The following is a 22,254-nucleotide window of genomic DNA, read 5'->3' as shown; positions in this document are numbered from 1 at the left end:
TCCTGAAAGTCTTCGGGCCAAACAGTCGCGAAAACAGGAATCCTCTGAACGTGTGAGGAGACGGGCAGAAGAGGGAAGTAAAAGAAAGTGTGTGTGTCTGTGTGTGTGTGTGTGTGTGTCTGTGTGTGTGTGTGTGTGTGTGTGTGTGTGTTCTCAGAAGTGGAAGAAGAAGCGACTGTGGTGACGGGCTCAACAGAACCCGGTGAAACACCGAGTCAGCAGATTGCAGCTTGGTGTCGACACACAAAGAGGAAGTTTTTTTCTGCTTACCTGCTTTTCACATGTCGAGGCCGAAGAGCCGCACCGGAAAAACGCAAGAAGAAGAAGAAGAGAAGAAGAATTAGTGCAAAGATTTTCATCAGAAAATAAAATGAAAAGATTCACGGAGCGTTTTACCACTGACACAGACACGAAATATCCACAGACACGAAATATCTAGAGACACGAAATATGTAGAGACACAAAATATCCACAAAATATCCACAGACACGAAATATCCTGAGACACAAAACATCTAGAGACACGAAATATGTAGAGACACGAAATATCCACAAAATATCCAGACACGAAATATCCACGAAATATCCTGAGACACAAAATATCTAGAGACACGAAATATGTAGAGACACAAAATATCCACAAAATATCCACAGACACGAAATATCCATGAAATATCCTGAGACACAAAATATCTAGAGACACGAAATATGTAGAGACACAAAATATCCACAAAATATCCACAGACACGAAATATCCTGAGACACAAAATATCTAGAGACACGAAATATGTAGAGACACAAAATATCCACTTAATATCTTGAGACACAAAATATCTAGAGACACGAAATATGTAGAGACACAAAATATCCACAAAATATCCACAGACACGAAATATGTAGACACGAAAAATCCACAAAATATCCCGAGACACAAAATATCCAGACACGAAATATCCACGAAATATCCCGAGACACAAAATATCCAGACACGAAATATCCACGAAATATCCCGAGACACAAAATATCCAGACACGAAATATGTAGAGACATGAAATATCCACGAAATATCCAGAGACATAAAATATCTAGAGACACGAAATATCCACAAAATATCCCGACACAAAATATCTACAGACACGAAATATGTAGACATGAAATATGCAGACACAAAATATGTCGAGACACGAAATATGTAGACACTAAATACCCCGAGACACAAAATATCCAGAGACATAAAATATCTAGATACGAAATATCCACTAAATATCCGCAGACTCGAAATATCCACGAAATATCAACAGATACGAAATATCATCATATCGTTTCATGAATTTGCTCTTTTCTTACAAACCAAACCTCATTCATATTTTTGTCATTTTAACAGGAAACAGTGAAATCAGATGTCATTTCAGTGTATTTTCTGTTAGTTTCTGTGGACGTTTATTCGCCTGTTCGTCCTCACAGACTTCAGCTGGAAAACATTCATGAAAACAGGCAGCTGAGAATAAAGCAGCGCTTCAGTTTCTACACGAATCTGTATTTCGGGGAAGACACTGACAAGCCTCCGAACTATGTAAATAATTCCAAAAATCACATTTAATTAGTGGATTCCTGTTTTCATTCAGACTGTGTAAAGTTTTTGATCTTTAATTTGTCTCAGTCTCCAGCTCAGGGACAAGCCATCTGTGGACGGTTCTGTCTGAGGACAGCGTCCATCGTGTTCAGACCTGATTGGACAACAGAAGTCTGAGTGGGGACGTGAAGACGGCGTCCGTCCCCGTGGACACGGTGTCCTTTGTTTGTGTTGCTGGCTGCGGTCGATTGACTTGAATGAGGCTTCAGACTCGTCTTATTGAATTCTCTTCTGGTCTGCTGCACGTTCACAGAAGTCGGATGGTAATTATTGTCTGCTATCGCTGCGATCAATTTGCATTTAACCCAGATTTTGGGCCTAGAGAGGATTGTGACGTGGCAGACGGACAGACTGGGACAGGAAGCCGTCTTCGTCCCGCCAACCTCACCGCGGTGAAATAAACACGCCTGCTGGTTTCATGGAGCATAAATCACCGTCCTCACATTCAGGGGCCAGACGACTGGACAAAAGACGTGAGGGGGACACCCCCCCCTCCCCCTCTCCAGCCCCTCCACCACCACTGCCGCCCCAGGGCAGGCTGCATCCACTGGGTCACCTAGTTCTGCCCTGCAGGGGGGGGGGGGGGTGTTCCCAGGCTCATTAGGAGGGGGGAGGGGGGGAGTACAACCTTTAGCAGCTACACCTCCCCACTGTGGGGTTAGCCTAGCTTAGCACAAAGACTGGAAGCGGGGGGAAACTGTTAGCCTAGCTTAGCACAAAGACTGGAAGCGGGGGGAAACTGTTTCCTGCTTCACGTGAGCTGCCTGCGAGCTTCAACCGTGTCGGACTCACAGAGGTATCGATCAACCCGGTTACGCCTGTCTTCCCGTCACATCATTATCATCACCGTCGCCGTGGTGACGTGAACTGATCCAGACGTCAACACGCCCCGTCCGTCGCATCGATCAGAACGCGGACACACACGCATCAGTGACCTCCAGTGAGTGAGGTTCTGTTGGCGGCCCGGTTCATCTGGAGTCTGTCACCTGCACGGCGCTGCAGCGCCACGGATCCGTTCCAGAGCAGATAATCCTGTTAGGCCCTGAATGCATCACGCCCCGCTGGCAGGTGCTGGCGGGCTGAACGGCTTATTGGAGCAGCCGTATCAAAGCTGGGCTTTTATCAGCCACATTAGAACCACAGAGAACGGGTCGCGGTGCCGCCGCTGCCTCAGCCCCCACAATGCAACACTGTTCCAAACAGTTAGAACCGCAGACCTGCACGCGACCGCACCGCTTCGGTTCTGCTTCTGCAACACAACAACAGGATCACCGGCCAGGACCAGAACCAGAGCTAGAACCAGAGCTAGAACCAGAGCCAGAACCAGAACAGAACCCAGAGCTCCACATCAAAGTTTAAAGACTGGACTTTATTCCTCAGATCCAGACCAGGTTTGACCTGTGACCTCTGATCCGTCTGCAGGAGCAGGTCGCCATGGAGACAGTTTCAGAACCTCTGAGTCCACTTTATGTTGAAAGGACAGAACAAAGATTATCCGATATCTCTTTCACATCACGTCTGCTTCTTCATCTTCAGTTTAAAAACTACCATCAGACAATAATAATAATGATAATAATAATAATAAAGATGATAATAATATCAATATAATGATAAATAATGATGATGATAATAATAAAGATGATGATAATAATAATAATAATAATAATAATGATGATAATAATAATAAAATAATAATCTCTGTTTGTTGCGACTTTCAGAGGATTAACCCCTCGAGTCTCTGAAACTCTTCCTGTCAGCTGACCAAGAGGACTCCTGTCAGGTCAAACTGGTCCTGATGGGAGGGGGTACGGGGGGGGGGGGGGACGTGGGAACCAACAATCCAGCTCATTGTTTCTGTGGGGGAACTCCTGAGCGCGCAACACATTCACGAGGTCCAACATGTCTGAAGCACCCTGTCCATCGGCCGGGGGGGAGAAGAGAGGGCAGAACGACAGAACCAGAGGGGGGGACAACTACACCCCCCACCCCACTGCCTCACCCACACCATTGTGCACGTGAGGGAGGGGGAGGGGAGGTGCAGAGGAGGACAGGGGGCCTCAGGAGATAAATGGCCCCATGTTAACCACGTTTGACAGGCTGCACAAAAGGGGGACACCTCCAGTCCATGACGCAACCTGTACCCCCCATCACCCCGCCCCACCCCCCGCACACACACACACACACACACACACACACACACACATCCCTCCCCCATCTCCCCCCCACTGTCTGCACCCCCCCAAACTCTGCAGCTGCAGGTCACTTCCTGCTGAACATTTCTTCAATTAACATCATCAAAGATCTTCATCATCGTCATCATCACCTTCAATAAATCCATTGATCGGTCTCCGTGACAACAGACCAAGACGACACGATCAGCTGATCAACAATGATCCATCAACAGGAAGTTCACCAGCAGCTGACGATGATTTCGTTTCTACGAACAGTTTGTTTTCCTTTCTGTGAAAACAAACGTGTTTTTTTTAATGCTAACAAAGACACGATTCTATGGTTTTAGACGTCAATTCTTACACGTCGGTTTTTAGACGTCAGTTTTAGAAGACTTGATTCTGACTCCGTTTGGATGCTGCTGTCATTTTTCGACAGATGACAGGTTTTTGGGGTTTTTAGAGTTTGTGATGTTCGCTGAGCTATGATGGACAAAGAAGGGGGAGGAGTCTGTCGGCCGTTCAGGCTGTATGGGGAAGTGTGGGGGGGAGGGGGGGGGATTATTCTGCTTCTTTGATGGCTGACGGACTCACAAAGGCACCTGCCCCATCCCCGAGTGTCCCCCGCCTCCCCCGGCTCTCCTCCCCTGACCTGACCGGCATTCCTGGCCTGCAGGGGGTCCTCCCCATGGATACCTTTACCCCCCACACCTCCCAGACCAGGGTCTGGTAATCCCACAGCAAACACGGTTGCGCCGGCTCAGAGGCGACGCACGAGACTTCTCACAGCCGCTCGGCTACGAGGTGGACGGCCGCCGAACCTGTCACCGTGGGAACGGACACAAGAAGAATAACCAGCTAAAGGCATTGTGGGACGGGTTGGGCTGCAGATGTGGAGGTGCAGAAACGAGGGGGAAGGACGGAGGACAGACAGACATCAGCTGGAGGGTGGAGGGACGGACTCTCTGGAGTCTCTGGTCTCTCTAGAGTCTCTGAACTCTTCAGGACTCTAGACTCTTCAGGACTCTTCAGGACTCTTTAGGACTCTTCAGGACTCTTTAGGACTCTCTGGACTCTTCAGGACTCTTTAGGACTCTTCAGGACTCTCTAGACTCTTCAGGACTCTTTAGGACTCTCTAGACTCTTCAGGACTCTCTGGACTCTTCAGGACTCTCAGGACTTTGAGGTCTCACCGACGAGGTGGAGAAGTTTCCTTCAACTGGACTCTGCGAGCAGCTTTGACAGGCGTGTCAGCTCCGATACCTCACACTCTGAGGTCAGTCCGGCAGGATTCCCCCGAGGCGGCCGGGTCGCACCGAGCAGTGCTCCTCGGCCTCATTACTTTAATTGTCAGATCTGTGAGCAGGAAGTGGCGTCCTGATCTGATGCGGCCTGAAGAGGTTCACTGAGAGGACGGAGATACTCCTGAACACTGGAGGTGAAGTCAGTGAACTCCACGGACACAAACTCAGAGAGACACGCAGGAAAGTTACTGGACCAAAGACGGACTTCTCAGCTCTCAGGAAAAACTGAAAAGTCCCGTTCAAAACCCACTTCAGGTTCTTCAGAACTTCAGGACTCAACAATGATCCACGAACAGCAGGCCGGGCTGGAAACAGGACATCTTTAGAAACTGTCCAGAAAGACGTGGTCCTGTCTCCACGTGTCCTCCTCATCAGGACGGGTCTGATGTGTGAACATTATTAAATGTCTTATTACGTTTTAACCGACTGAGTTCTGGTGTCTTATAGTCCGAGTTTGTAAGTTAATGTTATTATGAAGTCAAATATTAAATATGACGTTTAAAGTTCGACAGCAGCATCACATTTATCTTCACTTTGGATTAATGGCAATGAGTAACGGCCCAGAGTCTGTACCATGACGGCCCGGAGACGGTACCATGACGGCCCAGAGATGGTACCATGACGGCCCAGAGACGGTATCATGGCAGCCCAGTGAAGGTTGGATCAGAACAGGTGGGTTCTGGTGGACTTGGAGCTAGGGAAGTGGTCTGGGAGGACCATCGGTTTGATGAATCAGGGACAGTCAGCAGACACTCGTCATGACAGATGAGCTCTGAGCTGTAACCTGGGATTGTCCTGGCAGAGGTGGGCGGGGCCTGGAGCTGCAAACAGAGAGAAGTTGGTGGGGGGCGTTGGAGTGGGGGTTGGGGGGGGGGGGAGTCATTCAGCCGTACGTTGGCGGTCTGGACACACAGATGTCATGACACCTTAATCCAGCCATCCGTTATTGATTGTTCCATGTGTGTGACCTTGCCTCAGGAGCTCAGCCAATCAAACGAACCGTTCCTGTGAGGGAGGGGCCAATGAGAACAAGGGTGACTGCAGTAGATTGAACAGGTTTGTTTTGCTGATGTCCTGTCAGAGTTAAAACTGCTCTCAGATCAGTTCACAGCGTCTCTGAATGAAGATCAGGAAGACTTTAGGAACACTGAGAACAATGAGCAGCAAAAACAGCAGGAACTTTAAAAAAAGACAAAACATTAACTATACAGTAGAAAAATGGTAAAAACCATGAAAATACTGTTCAAAACTGCCATTAAATATGTACAAATGTACATAAAATATATAGAAAAAGTAAAATGGATATAATTAGATATAATATTTATAACAAAAATCTAAAAATCACTGAATACTGAACTAAAACTTAATCAAAATATAAACGTAAAACTTGAAATAAAAAATGAATACCAAAGTAAATAATATAAATTAATTTAAACTATAACTATCAACTTTATAAAAGACTGAAATAAGTAAAACGTTCCTTTCTTTAACGTTATTTGTTTTTGGTTTACATGTGTGTGTCCAGGTTGTTGTTGAACACGTGTGACGGTTGTTGTTGAACACGTGTGACGGTTGTTGTTGAACACGTGTGGCGGTTGTTGTTGAACACGTGTAACGGTTGTTGTTGTTGTTGAACAAGTGTGGCGGTTGTTGTTGAACACGTGATGGTTGTTGTTGAACACGTGTGACAGTTGTTGCTGAACATGTGTGACGGTTGTTGTTGAACATGTGTGACGGTTGTTGTTGAACATGTGTAACGGTTGTTGTTGAACACGTGTGACAGTTGTTGTTGAACATGTGTAACGGTTGTTGTTGAACATGTGTGACGGTTGTTGTTGAACATGTGTGACGGTTGTTGTTGTTGAACAAGTGTGGTGGTTGTTGTTGAACACGTGATGGTTGTTGTTGAACATGTGACGGTTGTTGTTGTACATGTGTGGCGGTTGTTGTTGAACACGTGTAACGGTTGTTGTTGAACACGTGTGACGGTTGCTGTTGAACATGTGACGGTTGTTGTTGTTGAACATGTGTAACGGTTGTTGTTGAACATGTGTAACGGTTGTTGTTGAACATGTGCAACGGTTGTTGTCGTTGAACAAGTGTGACGGTTGTTGTTGTTGAACATGTGTAACGGTTGTTGTTGAACATGTGTAACGGTTGCTGTTGAACATGTGACGGTTGTTGTTGTTGAACACGTGACGGTGGTTGTTGAACAAGTGTGGTGGTTGTTGTTGAACACGTGACGGTGGTTGTTGAACACGTGTAACGGTTGTTGTTGAACACGTGACGGTGGTTGTTGAACACGTGCAACAGTTGTTGTTGAACACGTGTAATGGTTGTTGTTGAACACGTGTGACGGTTGTTGTTCAACACGTGTGACGGTTGTTGTTCAACACGTGTGACGGTTGTTGTTGAACACGTGTGACGGTTGTTGTTGAACATGTTTGATGGTTGTGTTGTTTTGTGTGTGTTTTCAGCTTGTTCCCCTGTCGTCTCCATGGTGACGTACCTTGGCTCTGACCTTGGTGAATCCTGTTTCGGCTAACGGCGACGAAATGTGTCCGGGCGGCTTTGAGCTCACTCATGAAGAAAATGTGCACATAGGGGGTGGGGGGTGTCGGGGGGGTCGGTGTGTGTGTGTGCAATAATACACGCATGTCAGTCACCTTGAAACATCACAAACACCAGAGGAGTTTTACACCAACACCATTCCACTGCACAGATGCATGATGGGAGGCGTAGGAGACATCTGAGGAGTGTTTGTTTGCGGTGACACAGATGAGCTTTGTGAGGAGAAGAAGGAGAAGGAGAAGAAGAAGAAGAAGGAGAAGAAGAAGAAGAAGAAGAAGGAGAAGAAGAAGAAGAAGAAGAGGGCAGTGATGTGTGGCCCCTCCCTCAGTGACAGATGTTATCAGAGGAATAAAGCTGTGGAGGAGGCTGACACTCAAGCTGGACGGGGGAGGGGGCGGGTGGGTAGTTATGGTTTAATGCACAAGAGCTTAAAGAGGCGGAGGGTGGGGGGTTGTATTTAACAAATCGTTGGCTGTTTAGACAAATAGGACGAACAGAAGTCAAGAAGTCTGCAGCTGAGAGGCGACGTCATCATCATCAAACCTCCCATTCCTCATCCAATCACGGTTCACGTTACAAATATTCATCCAACCAATGAGGAACAACTTTCAAAACTACAAAAACAAACGTAGAGTAAAGAGAAAAATCTCAAATCCATAAATGACTCGTGTCACAATAGAACCGAAATCTGAAGACAAAATAATGATGGAAAAGACGTGTCTGATTTACAAATGATGTCAGTGACCACACACAGGCCACGCCCCAAAATCTAACCAAAGTCAAGAAAACAAAGTCTTGAAAGGAAGAAGAAAGTCACACCTCCGGTTGTTTACACTGGTCATGTGAGCGTGATGTCACTCTCTGGAGTTTGTCTGCCTGTGTTTTATTTTGGCGGGGTGGCGGTGGGGGTGGGAGTGGGGTTGGGGGGCTTCCTGTTGTTAATATAATGTGTCTCTGCCTGCTGCAGCTTTATCTGCTGCAGCTCCTGAACAAAGGGCCCCTTCTTCCCGGAGCCGGGCCCCGGCTCCTCCTCCGCTGTCCAACCACAGACCAGAGGTGTTTGGAGAAGTAAATCTGCCTAAATCCTGGGGGGGGTGAAGGTGAATAAAGATAATCTGCTTTTCTTCACAATAAAAGCGCTCGAGGAGGGCGGGGGCACAAAAATTAGGAATTCATATCACATGCTGAATTTTAAACTTGATTCCTGACCTGTTAAGAAGCAGCACAAAGCTGGCTGACAGTAGAGCTGCCAGGGGGCCACCGGGGGCCGCCAGGGGCCCCCTACAGGCCAGCCACGCAACAGATGGGTTCACACATCGGGATTTTACTTTGAAGGGTGAAATTTTCTACAGAAGTGACATCAGTGAAGCCAACAGACGTCCTGATCATCATGTAGGATATTTGAATACTGGAAACCAACCAAAAAAAACTTCTGGACCTCCAGAACCAATCACCAAGAACATCCAAACATCTCTAAACCTCCCAAATCCAAAAGATAAATCAATCAAAACAAACATACAAGCCTGAGAAAACAACAACAATAACAACAACAAAACTACCAGACTGAGGAATAAAAATTTGAAAATTAAAAGATAAAAATATCAAATAGGAAAACATTAAATCATAAAAGAGCTAAAAAAATAAAAAAAATAAAAAAAAACAATAAAAAAAAAAAAAACAATAAACATCATCAATAAAAAGTATTACTGACAGATCAGTTGGGGGAGGGGCTTAATGTAGGCCGCAGATACATACACCTTCTGTCCAACTTCCATCACCCTCACTCCTTTTCACCCCCCCCCACTCCCTCCTCCTCCTCACTTTCCTCCCTCTCCTTTTCTCTCTCCTCCATCTTTTTCTGGAGCCCTTTTCATCTGGGACGCCGGCGAGCTGAGCGTCCCCGGCGGCGCTCCGAGGGTCTGAATGGTGATTAAGACGGAGCAGAGGAGCTTTTCTTTGTTCTGCCCTCAGGGAGGTGTTTACTGAGGAGGGTGGGGGTGGGGGGTGGAGGGGGGGGGTGCAGATATGAAAGGCATTCAGGTCAGAGACGCATCAGAGGACACTGAGGGGATTACAGGGACATGGACCTGTCTCACACAGGATTACAGGGACATAGACCTGTCTCACACAGGATTATGGGGACATAGACCTGGTCTCACACAGGATTACGGGGACACGGACCTGGTCTCACACAGGATTACAGAGACATGGACCTGTCTCACACAGGATTACAGGGACATAGACCTGGTCTCACACGGGATTACAGAGACATGGACCTGTCTCACACAGGATTACAGGGACATGGACCTGTCTCACACAGGATTACGGGGACATAGACCTGTCTCACACAGGATTACGGGGACACGGACCTGGTCTCACACAGGATTACAGGGCCATGGACCTGGTCTCACACAGGATTACAGGGACATGGACCTGGTCTCACACAGGATTAAAGGGACATAGACCTGTCTCACACAGGATTACGGGGACATAGACCCGTCTCACACAGGATTACAGCGACATAGACCTGTCTCACAGGATTACAGGGACATAGACCTGTCTCACAGGATTACAGGGACATTGACCTGTCTCACACAGGATTACAGGGACATAGACCTGTCTCACACAGGATTACAGGGACATAGACCTGTCTCACAGGATTACAGCGACATAGACCTGTCTCACACAGGATTACAGCGACATAGACCTGTCTCACACAGGATTACAGGGACATGGACCTGGTCTCACACAGAATTACGGGGACACGGACCTGGTCTCACAGGATTATAGCGACATAGACCTGGTCTCACACAGGATTACGGGGACACGGACCTGGTCTCACACAGGATTACAGGGACATGGACCTGTCTCACAGGATTACAGGGACATGGACCTATCTCACAGGATTACAGGGACATGGACCTATCTCACAGGATTACAGGGACATGGACCTATCTCATACAGGATTACAGGGACACCGGTGGTTTGGCTGTTTTGGTTCCGGGTAGACGACCAGAAATCAATGAAACAAAAACATTTCTTCAGCATAAAAATGTTTGAAAGATAAAAATTTCTCCAACAAACTAATGACTTTTGGAAGCAGGAGGTTTCTTACAGAGTGATTTTAGAACATTCTGACTCTAACACCAACAACCAGCCGCCTCTGTTCACTAACATCTGGATTCTGGCTTCAACATCTACACAAATGAAACTGTCAGGCCTGACGGAGGAAAACGACAAGTCACTTCAGGAGGAAGTAAAAACCCCCCAAACCAACCGCAAAGTGCTGAGTCATGCAGACGTCACAGTTCACACAGCTGAGGCGAATGCTCAAATTATCACTGAGGAGACAAGAGACAGGAGGAAACAGGAGACAGGAGGAGACAGGAGACATGAGTCTGACCTCCTCCTCGGTGCTTTACCCCTCTGAGAGCAGGTGAAATCGTCTCACTGGTTTACACAAACAGCTGCAAGAGTTTTCCTCGCAGCTCTTCATCCTCATCATCATCATCACTGAGACTGTCCACAAACTAGGACATGATGTCACAGCTGTTTCCTGTTTAAAGTCAGTTTAAATCTGAGACTTCAAAAACATGAAAATATGACAGAAACAATAGAAAACACAGTCACATGGCCTCCGTAAACAACAGGAGTCCCATGATGTGATGTCACATCCTTGAGTCTGTGTCCTGTTTAGCCCTTTCAAAATAAGACGCACACAGGCCCTGATGTTTGAATCAAAGACTTTAAAAGACGCTGAGTTGTCGCTCTGCATCCTGCTGATCAGATCTGAGTCCGGACAGACTCCTCCCCCCTCCACCCAACCAACCCAACATCCAACCAACCAACCAACCAACCCAACGTCCAACCAACCAACCCAACATCCACCCAACCAATCAACCAAACTTCCAACCAACCCAACATCCAACCAACCAACCCAACATCCAACCAACCAGCCAAAGATCCAACCAAACCAACATCCAACCAACCAACCAAACATCCAACCAGCCCAACATCCAACCAACCAACCGGACAGCTGACCGAATTAACATCCAACAGAACAAACATCCAACCAGACATCCAACCAGACATCCAACCGAATTAACATCCAACCGAACAAACTGGATGTTAAGACATCCGACCGATTTAACATACAAAAGAACAAATATCCAACTGGACATCCGACCGAATTAACATCCAACAGATCAAACATCCAACTAACCAATCATCTAACTGAACTGCTTTAATATCAATGACTTATGATAAAATGTTTCCTGATCAGTAATTTTCTGTTTCACAAAGAAAAACAAAGTTTTCACATTAACGTGTCGTCACAAACAAACACACCTTCATCCTGCTCTTCATCAGACAATGAACTCTCCACAGACCTCCATTATCATCATCATCGTCATCATCATAGACCTCATCTTCATGATCATCATAGCCTACATTATCATCATCATCCAGAGACCTCAATCATCATCATTATTATCATTACAGCCTCCATCATCACAGCCTCCATCATCATCATCATCATCATCATCATCAGCATCATCACAGATCTCCATCACCATCACTATCATCATCATCACAGCCTCCATCATCATCATCACCATCATCATCACAGCCTCCATCATCATCACCACCATCATCATCACCATTATCATCACCACAGACCACCATCACCATCATCATCATCATCATCACCATTATCATCATCACCATCATCACCAGCATCATCACCATCATCACAGCCTCCATCATCATCATCATCACCATCATCACAGCCTCCATCATCATCATCATCATCATCATCACCATCATCACATCATCACAGCCTCCATCATTATCGTCACCATCATCACAGCCTCTAGCATCATCATCATCATCATCATCATCATCATCATCGTCATCATCATCCACAGACCTCCATCATCTTCATCATTATCAACCAAAGACCTCCATCATCTTCATCATCATCATCATCACAGCCTCCATAAACCAGAACCACTCAGATTTGTTCAAAGTCTCTGAACTCAGAGCAGCTGCAGTTTAAACAAAGATCCAAACACCAAACTTCATCCAGAAAACAGAGGATTTAAGAAAAAGCAGCTGGATGTGACAGACAGGCTCTCAGATCCTGTTCCACCCGGCCTTCATCGGATCCCCCACCACCAACCCCCTCCCCCCCTTCGGGACCCCGAGCAGAAGAGCCGCATCCCGAGAAGGGCAAAAACCACGACGGCGTGAAGCCGAGACAGAAACTCGTCTAGAAAAATTCTGGAAAAGATTTGAACCTGAAAACATTTCAGTTCAGATTGTAAGAATTTAGTTCACAAATGAAAATTATTAAAATGAAATCTGACTCTGTTTCTGAGTGTAAAAGAAATAAAATCAACTTTTAACAGAAAACATTAAAAGTCATCATTTAAAGGACGGACTGCGCCTTTAATCCGCCTGAAAAGTGTTAATGAGGCTGTAAAATGTATTTTTAGTGTGCGGACATTTTATTGTTTCTCAGAGAAGAAGAATGAAGCCGCGGAGAAGAAAAACAGACAAACTGCAGCAGACGGACGTTCAAGGTTTCTTAAATCAGCCGCTTTTTAAACGGAATCCGGAACGCCACAATTAATTCACATTAAAACTACAAATTAATTTTAATTTTCTTGATTTAAATGTTTTTGTTTCTGTCCTCCTGCAGAGGAAACAAACAAACAAACAAACCTCTGAAAATAAAAACTCAGTGAGGATTTTAAAAGAATCAAACTGCAGAAAATGTTAATGTTTTTAATTTAAACTGAATAAAAATGTATATTTTCGGTTCGTTTTTAATTTCTAACTTTAGTCTGTGACGGTGTGTTTGTGTCTGAGCCGCGCGGAGCCACAGGTCCGCACGCGGAGCTCCGAAATAACGGTTTTCCTGTCAGACCTCCACCCGGCGGGTACCGGCGGGTCTCGGATCCGCTCCATCACACACCGGCCCTGGGACGCTCCCCACGGTCGCCCCCACCCCTCCGGACCTCCCCGGAGTCCCGGTATAAAACTTTTTGTTCGGTGGCGGACTCCCGGGCAGCCGGGCGGGGACCTCCGGGCCGGTCGGGCGGGGACACGGCGGGCGCTGCTACGGGCTCGTTGCGGGCTGTGTGTCGGTGTGTGAGTTGTCTTACCGTGCTTCCTCCGGGGGTTGGCCTGTTTCCTCCTCTTGCAACGGGGACCCTCCGCCATGATCTCCTGCTTCATTGATAAGTCTCTCCGGTCCGCATGGGCTCCTCGATCCGGCTCCGCTGCTCCTCCCGCTCCCTGACAACCAGCACACACAGTATAAATCCCAGACCGGGTCCTCTCCCGAACCTCCACTCGGCACTTTGACAAACTTTCTGAAATCCACTCCAGCCGCAGACAAACTCTCCGCACTTTCTGCGCACTTTTCTCAGTCACTTTGTTTAGTGGCGCACCGAGCGGTCCTCCGCCCCGCGTCCCGGTCCCGATCTGAGCCGAGAGGAGTCTGAGCTGGTGTGACAGAGGAGGAGGAGGAGGAGGAGGGCGGACACACACACACACACACACACACACACACACACACACACACACACACACACACACACACACATCGACTCTAAACTGAAACAATAAACTTGTTGATTTGTGGCTGTAAAAGAAGTGAAGAGTTAAAGATCATCATCATCATCATCATCGATCAGTCATCAATAAGTGGATCAGAGCTGTGGGACGTTATATAAACTCAACATTCAGGCCTGCAGTTGTGTAACCGACTCGGAACCGGATTATTTTCTGATGGAGACCATCAGAGTTGCGGGTCTCTGCGGGTCTCTGATGCTCCGGCAGCGGGGCGCGTCTCCGCAGCCCGCTGCAGACCGGCTTCCCTCCTCCGGGTGTCTAAGCAGGGAGCGGCAGCGGCAGGACGCCGGGACAGACCTCCTCCTCCCCGGCCGGCCGGCCCGCCTTCGCCCGCTGTGCGGGCAGAACACCTGCATCCCTCCATCCAACCACCTGGAGGCGGGAGCGCGCGCTTCTCTCCCTCACCTGTCCGCTCAGGTAGAGCAGCACAGGTAAGCCCGCGCTTTGATTGGCTGCGGAGAGAAAATAGGCAGCGGAGCAGAGAGGAGGAAGAGGAGGAGGAGGAGAGGAGGAAGGCGACCTACCGGAGAGGCTCCGTGTTTCCCGCTGGAGGAGAAGCAGCGACGAAGAAACGGCAGAAAGAAACTGCTGACCCCCTAAAGGACCGGAGTCCTGCAGAGACCCGGACCCGGTGAGTCGCAGTGCTGGAGCAGCGTGCAGTCCGGGAGGGGAGCGTCGGTCCAGGCAGCAGGTCGGGACTGATCCGGTGTCTGTGCCGCCTCCCGCCGCCTGTCACCGTTTTTCTTTCTTGCAACATAAACAGGCGCGAGAGCTTCAAGCAGCACGCGCCACCTATCTTCACTAGAAGGGATAATTAAGCCCCCCCCCCCTCTGATCCGGGTCACTTTTGTTTCTTAATTGGAGGTCTGAAAGCGGCACCTCGTGCGGCTCACCTGATTGGCTCACAGGTAGATTACCTGAGCAGGTGAACCCTCTAAAAGGCAGTGCGCGCTCCACAGAGGAGGAGATCAGGAGCATGCGCGCTCGGTGCTGTGCTCCGCCTATGATCACAGGTGTTCCTCACCTGCTACAGGTGACAGCCCGGAACTGACCGTCAGGTGTTCGTTTTTATTTTGATTGGCAGGTGAAACCTATGGTCTGATTTTAAAATATCAAAAACTGATGACGTAAAATAAAAGAGTGGATAAAACATTTAAAATATGCTTAATGAAATTATTTTATCAAAATAAACAAACTTTAATTATGTAAAAGATGAAAATTACCTAAATACAATTTTAATGAAATAAAAACAAACTTAATAAAAATATAAAACTTAAAATAAAAGATATTAAAATGGATGTCTGATGAAATTCTCAAATATAAACTAATTAATTCAACAAACGACTAAATAAATCAATAAATATAAACAAAAATGTACTTTTTAAAGAATAAAATGTTAATAAGATTATTTATTCATTGATAGTTAGAAAACTAATGTAGAACACACACAAACACACACAGCTGCTGTCCCTCCATAAAACTAATCGATCAATAATCTGATAATGTCATTGGATCGATCATGTGACAAGTATTTCCTCCTCAGACTGTGACATCATAAACAGCTGGACTGAAGAAGCCAGACACAACATACAATACTGAAGTACACACAAATAACAACACAAATCAATAAACTGTCAGTCAGAAAAGTAGAAAGTAAAGGTCAAAGGTCACACGACTGCATGGTCAGGTGAAGCTCACCTGTCAGAGGAGGCAGAGGTCATATGACTGACCCCCCATCACCGATGAATCACCAGAAACAGGAAGTCTCATCAGCTGTCCAATCAGCTCCTGCTGTTATCGTGATGTCATCGCCTGCAGGAGGAAGTGGTTCAGTTAGTTTGTTGTTTAATAAACAATAATTAACTTTATTTCTAACAGAGCTGCTTCATTCAGACCAACTCTGACCTCTGACCTCTTCATCTGCATCGGCCATCAGAACACCTGCCATCCCGTGACCTCAGACAGGTGGATGATAATCTGTGATGAGACATCTGGATTACCTTAATCTGTGTTGGTTTCAGGGGCTGTGGGGTTTAAAGGGGTATTACACTAATCACAGTGTAAGTGTTCCCATTAGGCTTACAGCAGCGGGGTGTGGTGGGGCGCGGGGAGGAGGGTGGGGGCACATCTGGCTCCACTTACTGTCTGAACCCCTGAACCTCTGAGACTTGTTCCTCTTCATTCTAGCTGCTGTTTCCAGGACTGTAAAGGTCAGAGGTCAGCAGTCAGACTGACGTTGACTTGCAACCTGCAGAGATTCAGGTAGACGAGGTGGAACAGGGGACAGCTGGAGACAGGTGTGATAGGTGGAGACAGGTGTGGCACGTGGAGACAGGTGGGACATGTGTGACAGGTGTGAAAGGTGGAACAGGTGTGAAAAGGGGGACAGGAGAGACAAGTGAAACAGGTGGGACAGTTGGGACAGGTGTAGACAGGTGTGAAAGTGGAGACAGGTGTGACAGGTGGAGACAGGTGAGACAGGTGAGATCGGTAAGACAGGTGGGACAGGTGGGACAAGTGAGACAGAGGAAACAAGTGAGACATGTGGGACAGGTGAGACAGGTGGGACAAGTGAGACGGTGAGACAGGTGAAACAGGTGGGACAGGTGAGACAGGTGAAGACAGGTGAAACAGGTGGGACAGGTGAGACGGGTGAAGACAGGTGAGACCCATAAGACAGGTGGGACAAGTGAGACAGGTGAGACAGGTGGGACAGGTGAGACATGTGTGACAGGTGGGATAGGTGGAGACAAGTGGGACAGGTGGGACAGGAGAGACAGGTGAAGACAGGTGAAACAGGTGGGACAGGTGAGACGGGTGAAGACAGGTGAGACCCATAAGACAGGTGGGACAAGTGAGACAGGTGGGACAGGTGAGACATGTGTGACAAGTGGGACAGGTGGGATAGGTGGAGACAAGTGGGACAGGTGAGACAGGTGGGACAGGAGAGACAGGTGAAACAGGTGGGACCCATAAGACAGGTGGGACAAGTGAGACAGGTGGGACAGGTGAGACATGTGTGACAGGTGGGATAGGTGGAGACAAGTGGGACAGGTGGGACAGGAGAGACAAGTGAAACAGGTGGGACAGTTGGGACAGGTGAAACAGGTGGGACAGGTGAGATAGTTGGAGACAAAATCACGACTGTTTGCTGTCCTGGCTCCTAAATGGTGGAATGAGCTCCCCACCGACATCAGGACAGCGGAAACTCTGTACATCTTCCACCACAAACTAAAAACACACCTCTTCTGACTTTACCTTGAACAGTAGAACTTTAGTAGCACTTAAAATGACACTTACTGACAGAACTTTGTAGTTTGGCTTTCTTGAAGAAATTGTATTTTCTTGATTCTTGTTGTTCTGGGTTTTGTACCCTCATAGTTGAAATGCACTTATTGTAAGTTGCTTTGGATAAAAGCGTCAGCTAAATGAAATGTAATGTAAAAAGTGGGACAGGTGGAGAGAGGAGAGACAAGTGGGACAAGTGAGACAGGTGTGACAGGTGGAGACAGGTGAGACAGGTGGGGCAAGTGAGACAGGTGTGACAGGTGGGATAGGTGGGATAGGTGGGACAGGTGGAGACAGGTGAGACAGGTGTGAATCAGACCTGATGTTTTTATGTTTCAATAAACATTATTGATCCTCAGCAGGAACTTCAGCAGCTGATCAGTTTCCTGTTTCATCATTACTAGGTCGTTGGACATTCTGACAGCAGAAAGTATTTTATTTTGAAACTCTCCACAGTGACATGTTATCAGAGCTGTGAGGTCAATTTAACCCTGCGGCGGCACCTGCAGGTTAATTAAGACAGATTCCGTGGAGGCGGTCGTCTCAGGAAGAGGACAAATAAAAGTTAGTGATTTATCTAATTGGTGAAGTTGAATAATCACAAACACAAACAGCTCAACACCTGGAAATGGAACAAGAAGATGAAGAAGAAGAAAATGAGGAAGATGAAGAAGAAGAGGATGATGAAGAAGGAGAGGATGATGATGAAGAAAAGGATGATGAAGAAGAAGAGCATGATGATGAAGAAGAGGAAGATGATGTGGAGTGTTCATCTGAAGCTTCACTAATAAAAGCAGCTCCTCCTGTTAATCCTCCGGACCTCATGTGTGACCTCTGACCTTCATCACAGGACCAACCGGGTCTTTGTTGTGGAAGAAAAGCAACAGAAACAGTTTGACTTCCAATCAGAGGAGGATTAACTGTACCTGTGAAAGGGGAGGGAGTAAAATGTGGGAGAACCCTGTTGCTATGGCGCCACAGTTCAGGTGGTTTTCAGTGACCGTTTTCCCTCCGAACATCCCAGTAGAACTTAAACACAAACGTAAATCCACCTGAAACGTCTCTGAAATGTTTCCATCTTGAAAATCCACAAAACATTCAGATCAAAAAACTTGATTATGATGATGAAGATGGTGATGATGATGATGATGATGGTGATGATGATGGTGACGGTGATGATGGTGATGATGATGAGTGATGATGATGATGGTGGGGATGGTGATAGAGATGATAACGGTGATGATGGTGACGATGATGTGATGATGATGACGGTGATGATGGGGGTGATGATGATGATGGTGGGGATGGTGATAGTGGTGATGACGGTGACGATGATGATGTGATGATGATGACGGTGATGATGATGATGATGATAGTGGTGATGATGGTGACGATGATGATGGTGATCATGATGATGGTGATGATAATGGTGATCATGATAATGGTGATGATGATGATGATAATGGTGATGATGGTGATGATGATGACGGTGATGATGGTGATGATGATGATAATGATGCAGTTTTAGGTGAGAAGGTAGGTTAATGAGACACGTCACATGAAGGATGTCTTGAAGTAATAAATAATATTAAAATGTTTGTGATTTGAGTCTGTGAGGAGAAACGCTGTCTGTGGGGAAGATTCAGTCTGTAGGAGTCACAGATTAACAGCAGCTCAGGTGTTCCTCACAGCGTCGACCTGACGAGGTCTGAGTGGGCAGATGAATCCTTCACGGGGGGGGGGGGGGGGCAGGTCGTACTGTTTCACCTCAGTCTGCTTATTTTACAACCCTGTTTTCAGTTGTAAAAATATAAATTAAATAAAAACCTACTTGGATGATTTTTAAATGATTGAAACTCGTATTTATAAACCAAAGACAACATATCAAATGTTGAAGCTGAGAAATTTGATTGTTCTTTGTGAATTTGATGTCAGCAACACGTCTCTATAAAGTTGGGACAGGGTCATGTTGACAACTGTTTTTATCACCTCTTCTTTTAACAACAGTCTGTCAACGTTTGGGAACTGAGGAGACCAGTTTCTGGAGTTTTGAAAGTGATATGTGGTCCCATTCCTGCCTGATACAGGATTTCAGCTGCTCAACAGTTCAGGGTCTCCTTTGTGGTATTTTTCATGTCATGATGTTCCAGATGTTTTCAATGGGTGACAGGTCTGGACTGCAGGAGGCCAGTTTATCAGCGGACTCTTCTACTACGAAGCCATGCTGTTGGAATACGTGCAGAATGTGGTTGGACGTTGTTCTGCTGAAATAAACAAGACCTTCCCTGAAAGAGACGTTGTCTGGATGGCAGCATACAGTATGTTGCTCCAAAACCTGAATATATCATTCAGCATTAATGCTTTCTTCCAGATGTACAAACTACTCATGCCATGTGCACTAATGCATCCCTGTACCTTCACAGATGCTGGCTTTTGAACTGAGCGTTGCTAACAAGCTGGATGGTCCCTCTCCTCTTTAACCTGGAGGATGCAGCGTCCACGATTTCCCCAAAAAATCTCAGATTGTGATCCATCAGACCACAGGACAGTTTTCCACTTCACCTCCATCCATCATCAATGATCTCGGGTCCAGAGAAGGCGGCGGTGTTTCTGGATCATGTTTCTACCTGGTTTCTTCTTTGGAGAGTTTTAACCTGCATTTGTGGACGCAGCGATGATCTGTGTTCACAGACGATGGTTTTCACAAGTGCTCCTGAGCCCACGCAGTGATTTCCACTCCAGAATAGTGTCTGTTTTCAATGCAGTACTGTCTGAGTTGATGTAGGAACCAGAGTCTGGTCGTGGTCAACCCCCCTCGTACTGTTCGGACTCCCGGAGGATCGCGAGGAACGAGACTGTACGTGACAGAAAGTTGTCGGCGCTGCTCTCTCGTCCGTCTGAAGCGCCTGCGGTGGTTCTTTCTCTGCATAAAACACGTCCACCCACATGTTGGTCTGACAACAGTCAGCGGAGACAATGAGGACGTCCCACATGCTGAATAAGCTGTCAGGCTGAGGATGGAAGAAGAATGAGGAACATTGCAAACAAATGCAGTAGCAGGAAGTTGCTGGAATATTTAGTGCAGAAGAAGTCTCCCTCCAACAGGATCGGTTTTAATCAGACGGTGCGGGTTCAGCAGGGAGGGGGGTGGGGGGGGGTTACACAGGAAGTGCTGCAGGGTCAGTTCAGGTGGAGCCGCCTGGCCCGGTTTGATCTCTGTTTATTAGTGTATGTAAATTAAGGTTTGATCATGTTCAAAGTTAAAAAATTTCCCCTCAGGGATTAATAAAGTAAATACTTACCTACCTACCTACCATGTTCATTAATGTGTAATATTGTGTATTCATGTATAATAATGCGTATCACACTACCGACTAACAGATATATTTTACAGTGTGTCCGGACTTCTTATTTTTAACAGTGTAATGCTCTTGTTTTTGGAGCCAGGTGTGTTTTTCTGGATTAAACTCAGTGTGAGGGCGTCTACGCTGATGATGATGTCACGGCGAGCTGCTGTGTGATGGGTGGGGGGGGGTTGATGATCAGTCAGTGTTGACATAAAGGGTGGGTGTGGCCTGAAACATCAGAGGAAGAAACAGAAAATATAGTGACAACACATTAAAGCAGTTTGACATGATACCAAAGAGGGTGGGCGGAGCTAATACTGATACCAGACACTGATACCAGAGAGGGTGGGCGGAGCTAATACTGATACCAGACAATGGTACCAGAGAGGGTGGGCGGAGCTAACACCGATACCTAAAACTGATACCGGATACCTGATACTGGACTCAATAAAAACCACAGAGTCCGTCTACAACACGGCAGCCACAGAATGGAGGGTGGACTGGACCGGACCGGACCGGGGAATCTGGGTTGTTGCCCACTTTGCCCAGCTGGTGGTCCAGTTCATATGAAAAACTCTTCATATGAGACCTTTAAAGATCCGCTGGGATGCCAGGTCTGACATCAAGAGTGTGTGTGTGTGTGTGTGTGTGTGTGTGTGTGTGTGTGTGTGTGTGTGTGTTTTTGAAGTTATTCAGAGATGTTTGTTGTTTGTTTGCTGTTTGTTGTTGTTGTCTTGCCGGCAGCACATGGAGCAGGTGGGTCAAACATGTCCATATGGAGAACACACACACTCCATGGTTATATGGTGATGAAGAGGAGGACCTGTTGGTTATAAAGTGATGAAGAGGAGGACCTGTTGGTTATAAAGTGATGAAGATGAAGTTCTGTTGATTATAAAGTGATGAAGAGGAAGTCCTGTTGGTTATAATGTGATGAAGAGGAGGTCCTGTTGGTTATATGGTGATGAAGAGGACGACCTGTTGGTTATAAGGTGATGAAGAGGAGGTCCTGTTGGTTATATGGTGATGAAGAAGAGGACCTGTTGGTTATAAAGTAATGAAAAGGAGGTTCTGTTGGTTATAAAGTGATGAAGAGGAAGACCTGTTGACATAAAGTGATGAAGAGGAGTGATGAAGATGACCTGTGAGTTGAGGTTTCCTCGTGGCAGCAGCAGAACATAAACTCTGTTCAAACAGCAGACCTCTTGGTCTGATCTGGGATCTGCAGCACATACGGTGCCGCCGCCGCAGCACATGCAACCTTTGAAGACGGGACCATCTGCCCGCCGCCTGCAGCCTGCGCTC

General features: G+C 46.8%; 1 protein-coding gene across 4 annotated transcripts in view; it reads right to left on the bottom strand.

Moving 5' to 3' along the window:
* Window positions 1–15,053, bottom strand: part of zeb2a (zinc finger E-box binding homeobox 2a) — a 44,061-nt gene extending 29,008 nt beyond the window's left edge. The window contains exons 1-2 of one of the 4 annotated variants that reach the window (XM_069154496.1): window positions 14,839–15,053; window positions 13,843–13,975 (exon numbers count right to left, since the gene is read on the bottom strand). In XM_069154496.1, coding sequence (XP_069010597.1) covers window positions 13,843–13,915 — 73 coding nt within the window. In that variant the 5' untranslated portion in view covers window positions 13,916–13,975; window positions 14,839–15,053. Of the gene's footprint in view, window positions 1–13,842; window positions 13,976–14,089; window positions 14,123–14,838 lie in introns of those variants that run through there. The other 3 variants (XM_069154498.1, XM_069154497.1, XM_069154500.1) reach the window with 3 other exon arrangements.
* Window positions 15,054–22,254: the final 7,201 nt, after the last annotated feature.

This window comes from Embiotoca jacksoni, unplaced genomic scaffold, assembly GCF_022577435.1.
Source record: "Embiotoca jacksoni isolate LCO1_2020_lvr unplaced genomic scaffold, fEmbJac1.0.p SCAF_2, whole genome shotgun sequence".
Classification (NCBI taxonomy): Eukaryota; Metazoa; Chordata; class Actinopteri; family Embiotocidae; genus Embiotoca; species Embiotoca jacksoni.
Note: the sequence above shows the minus strand (reverse complement) of the source record. Positions and strands in the feature narration are given on the sequence as shown.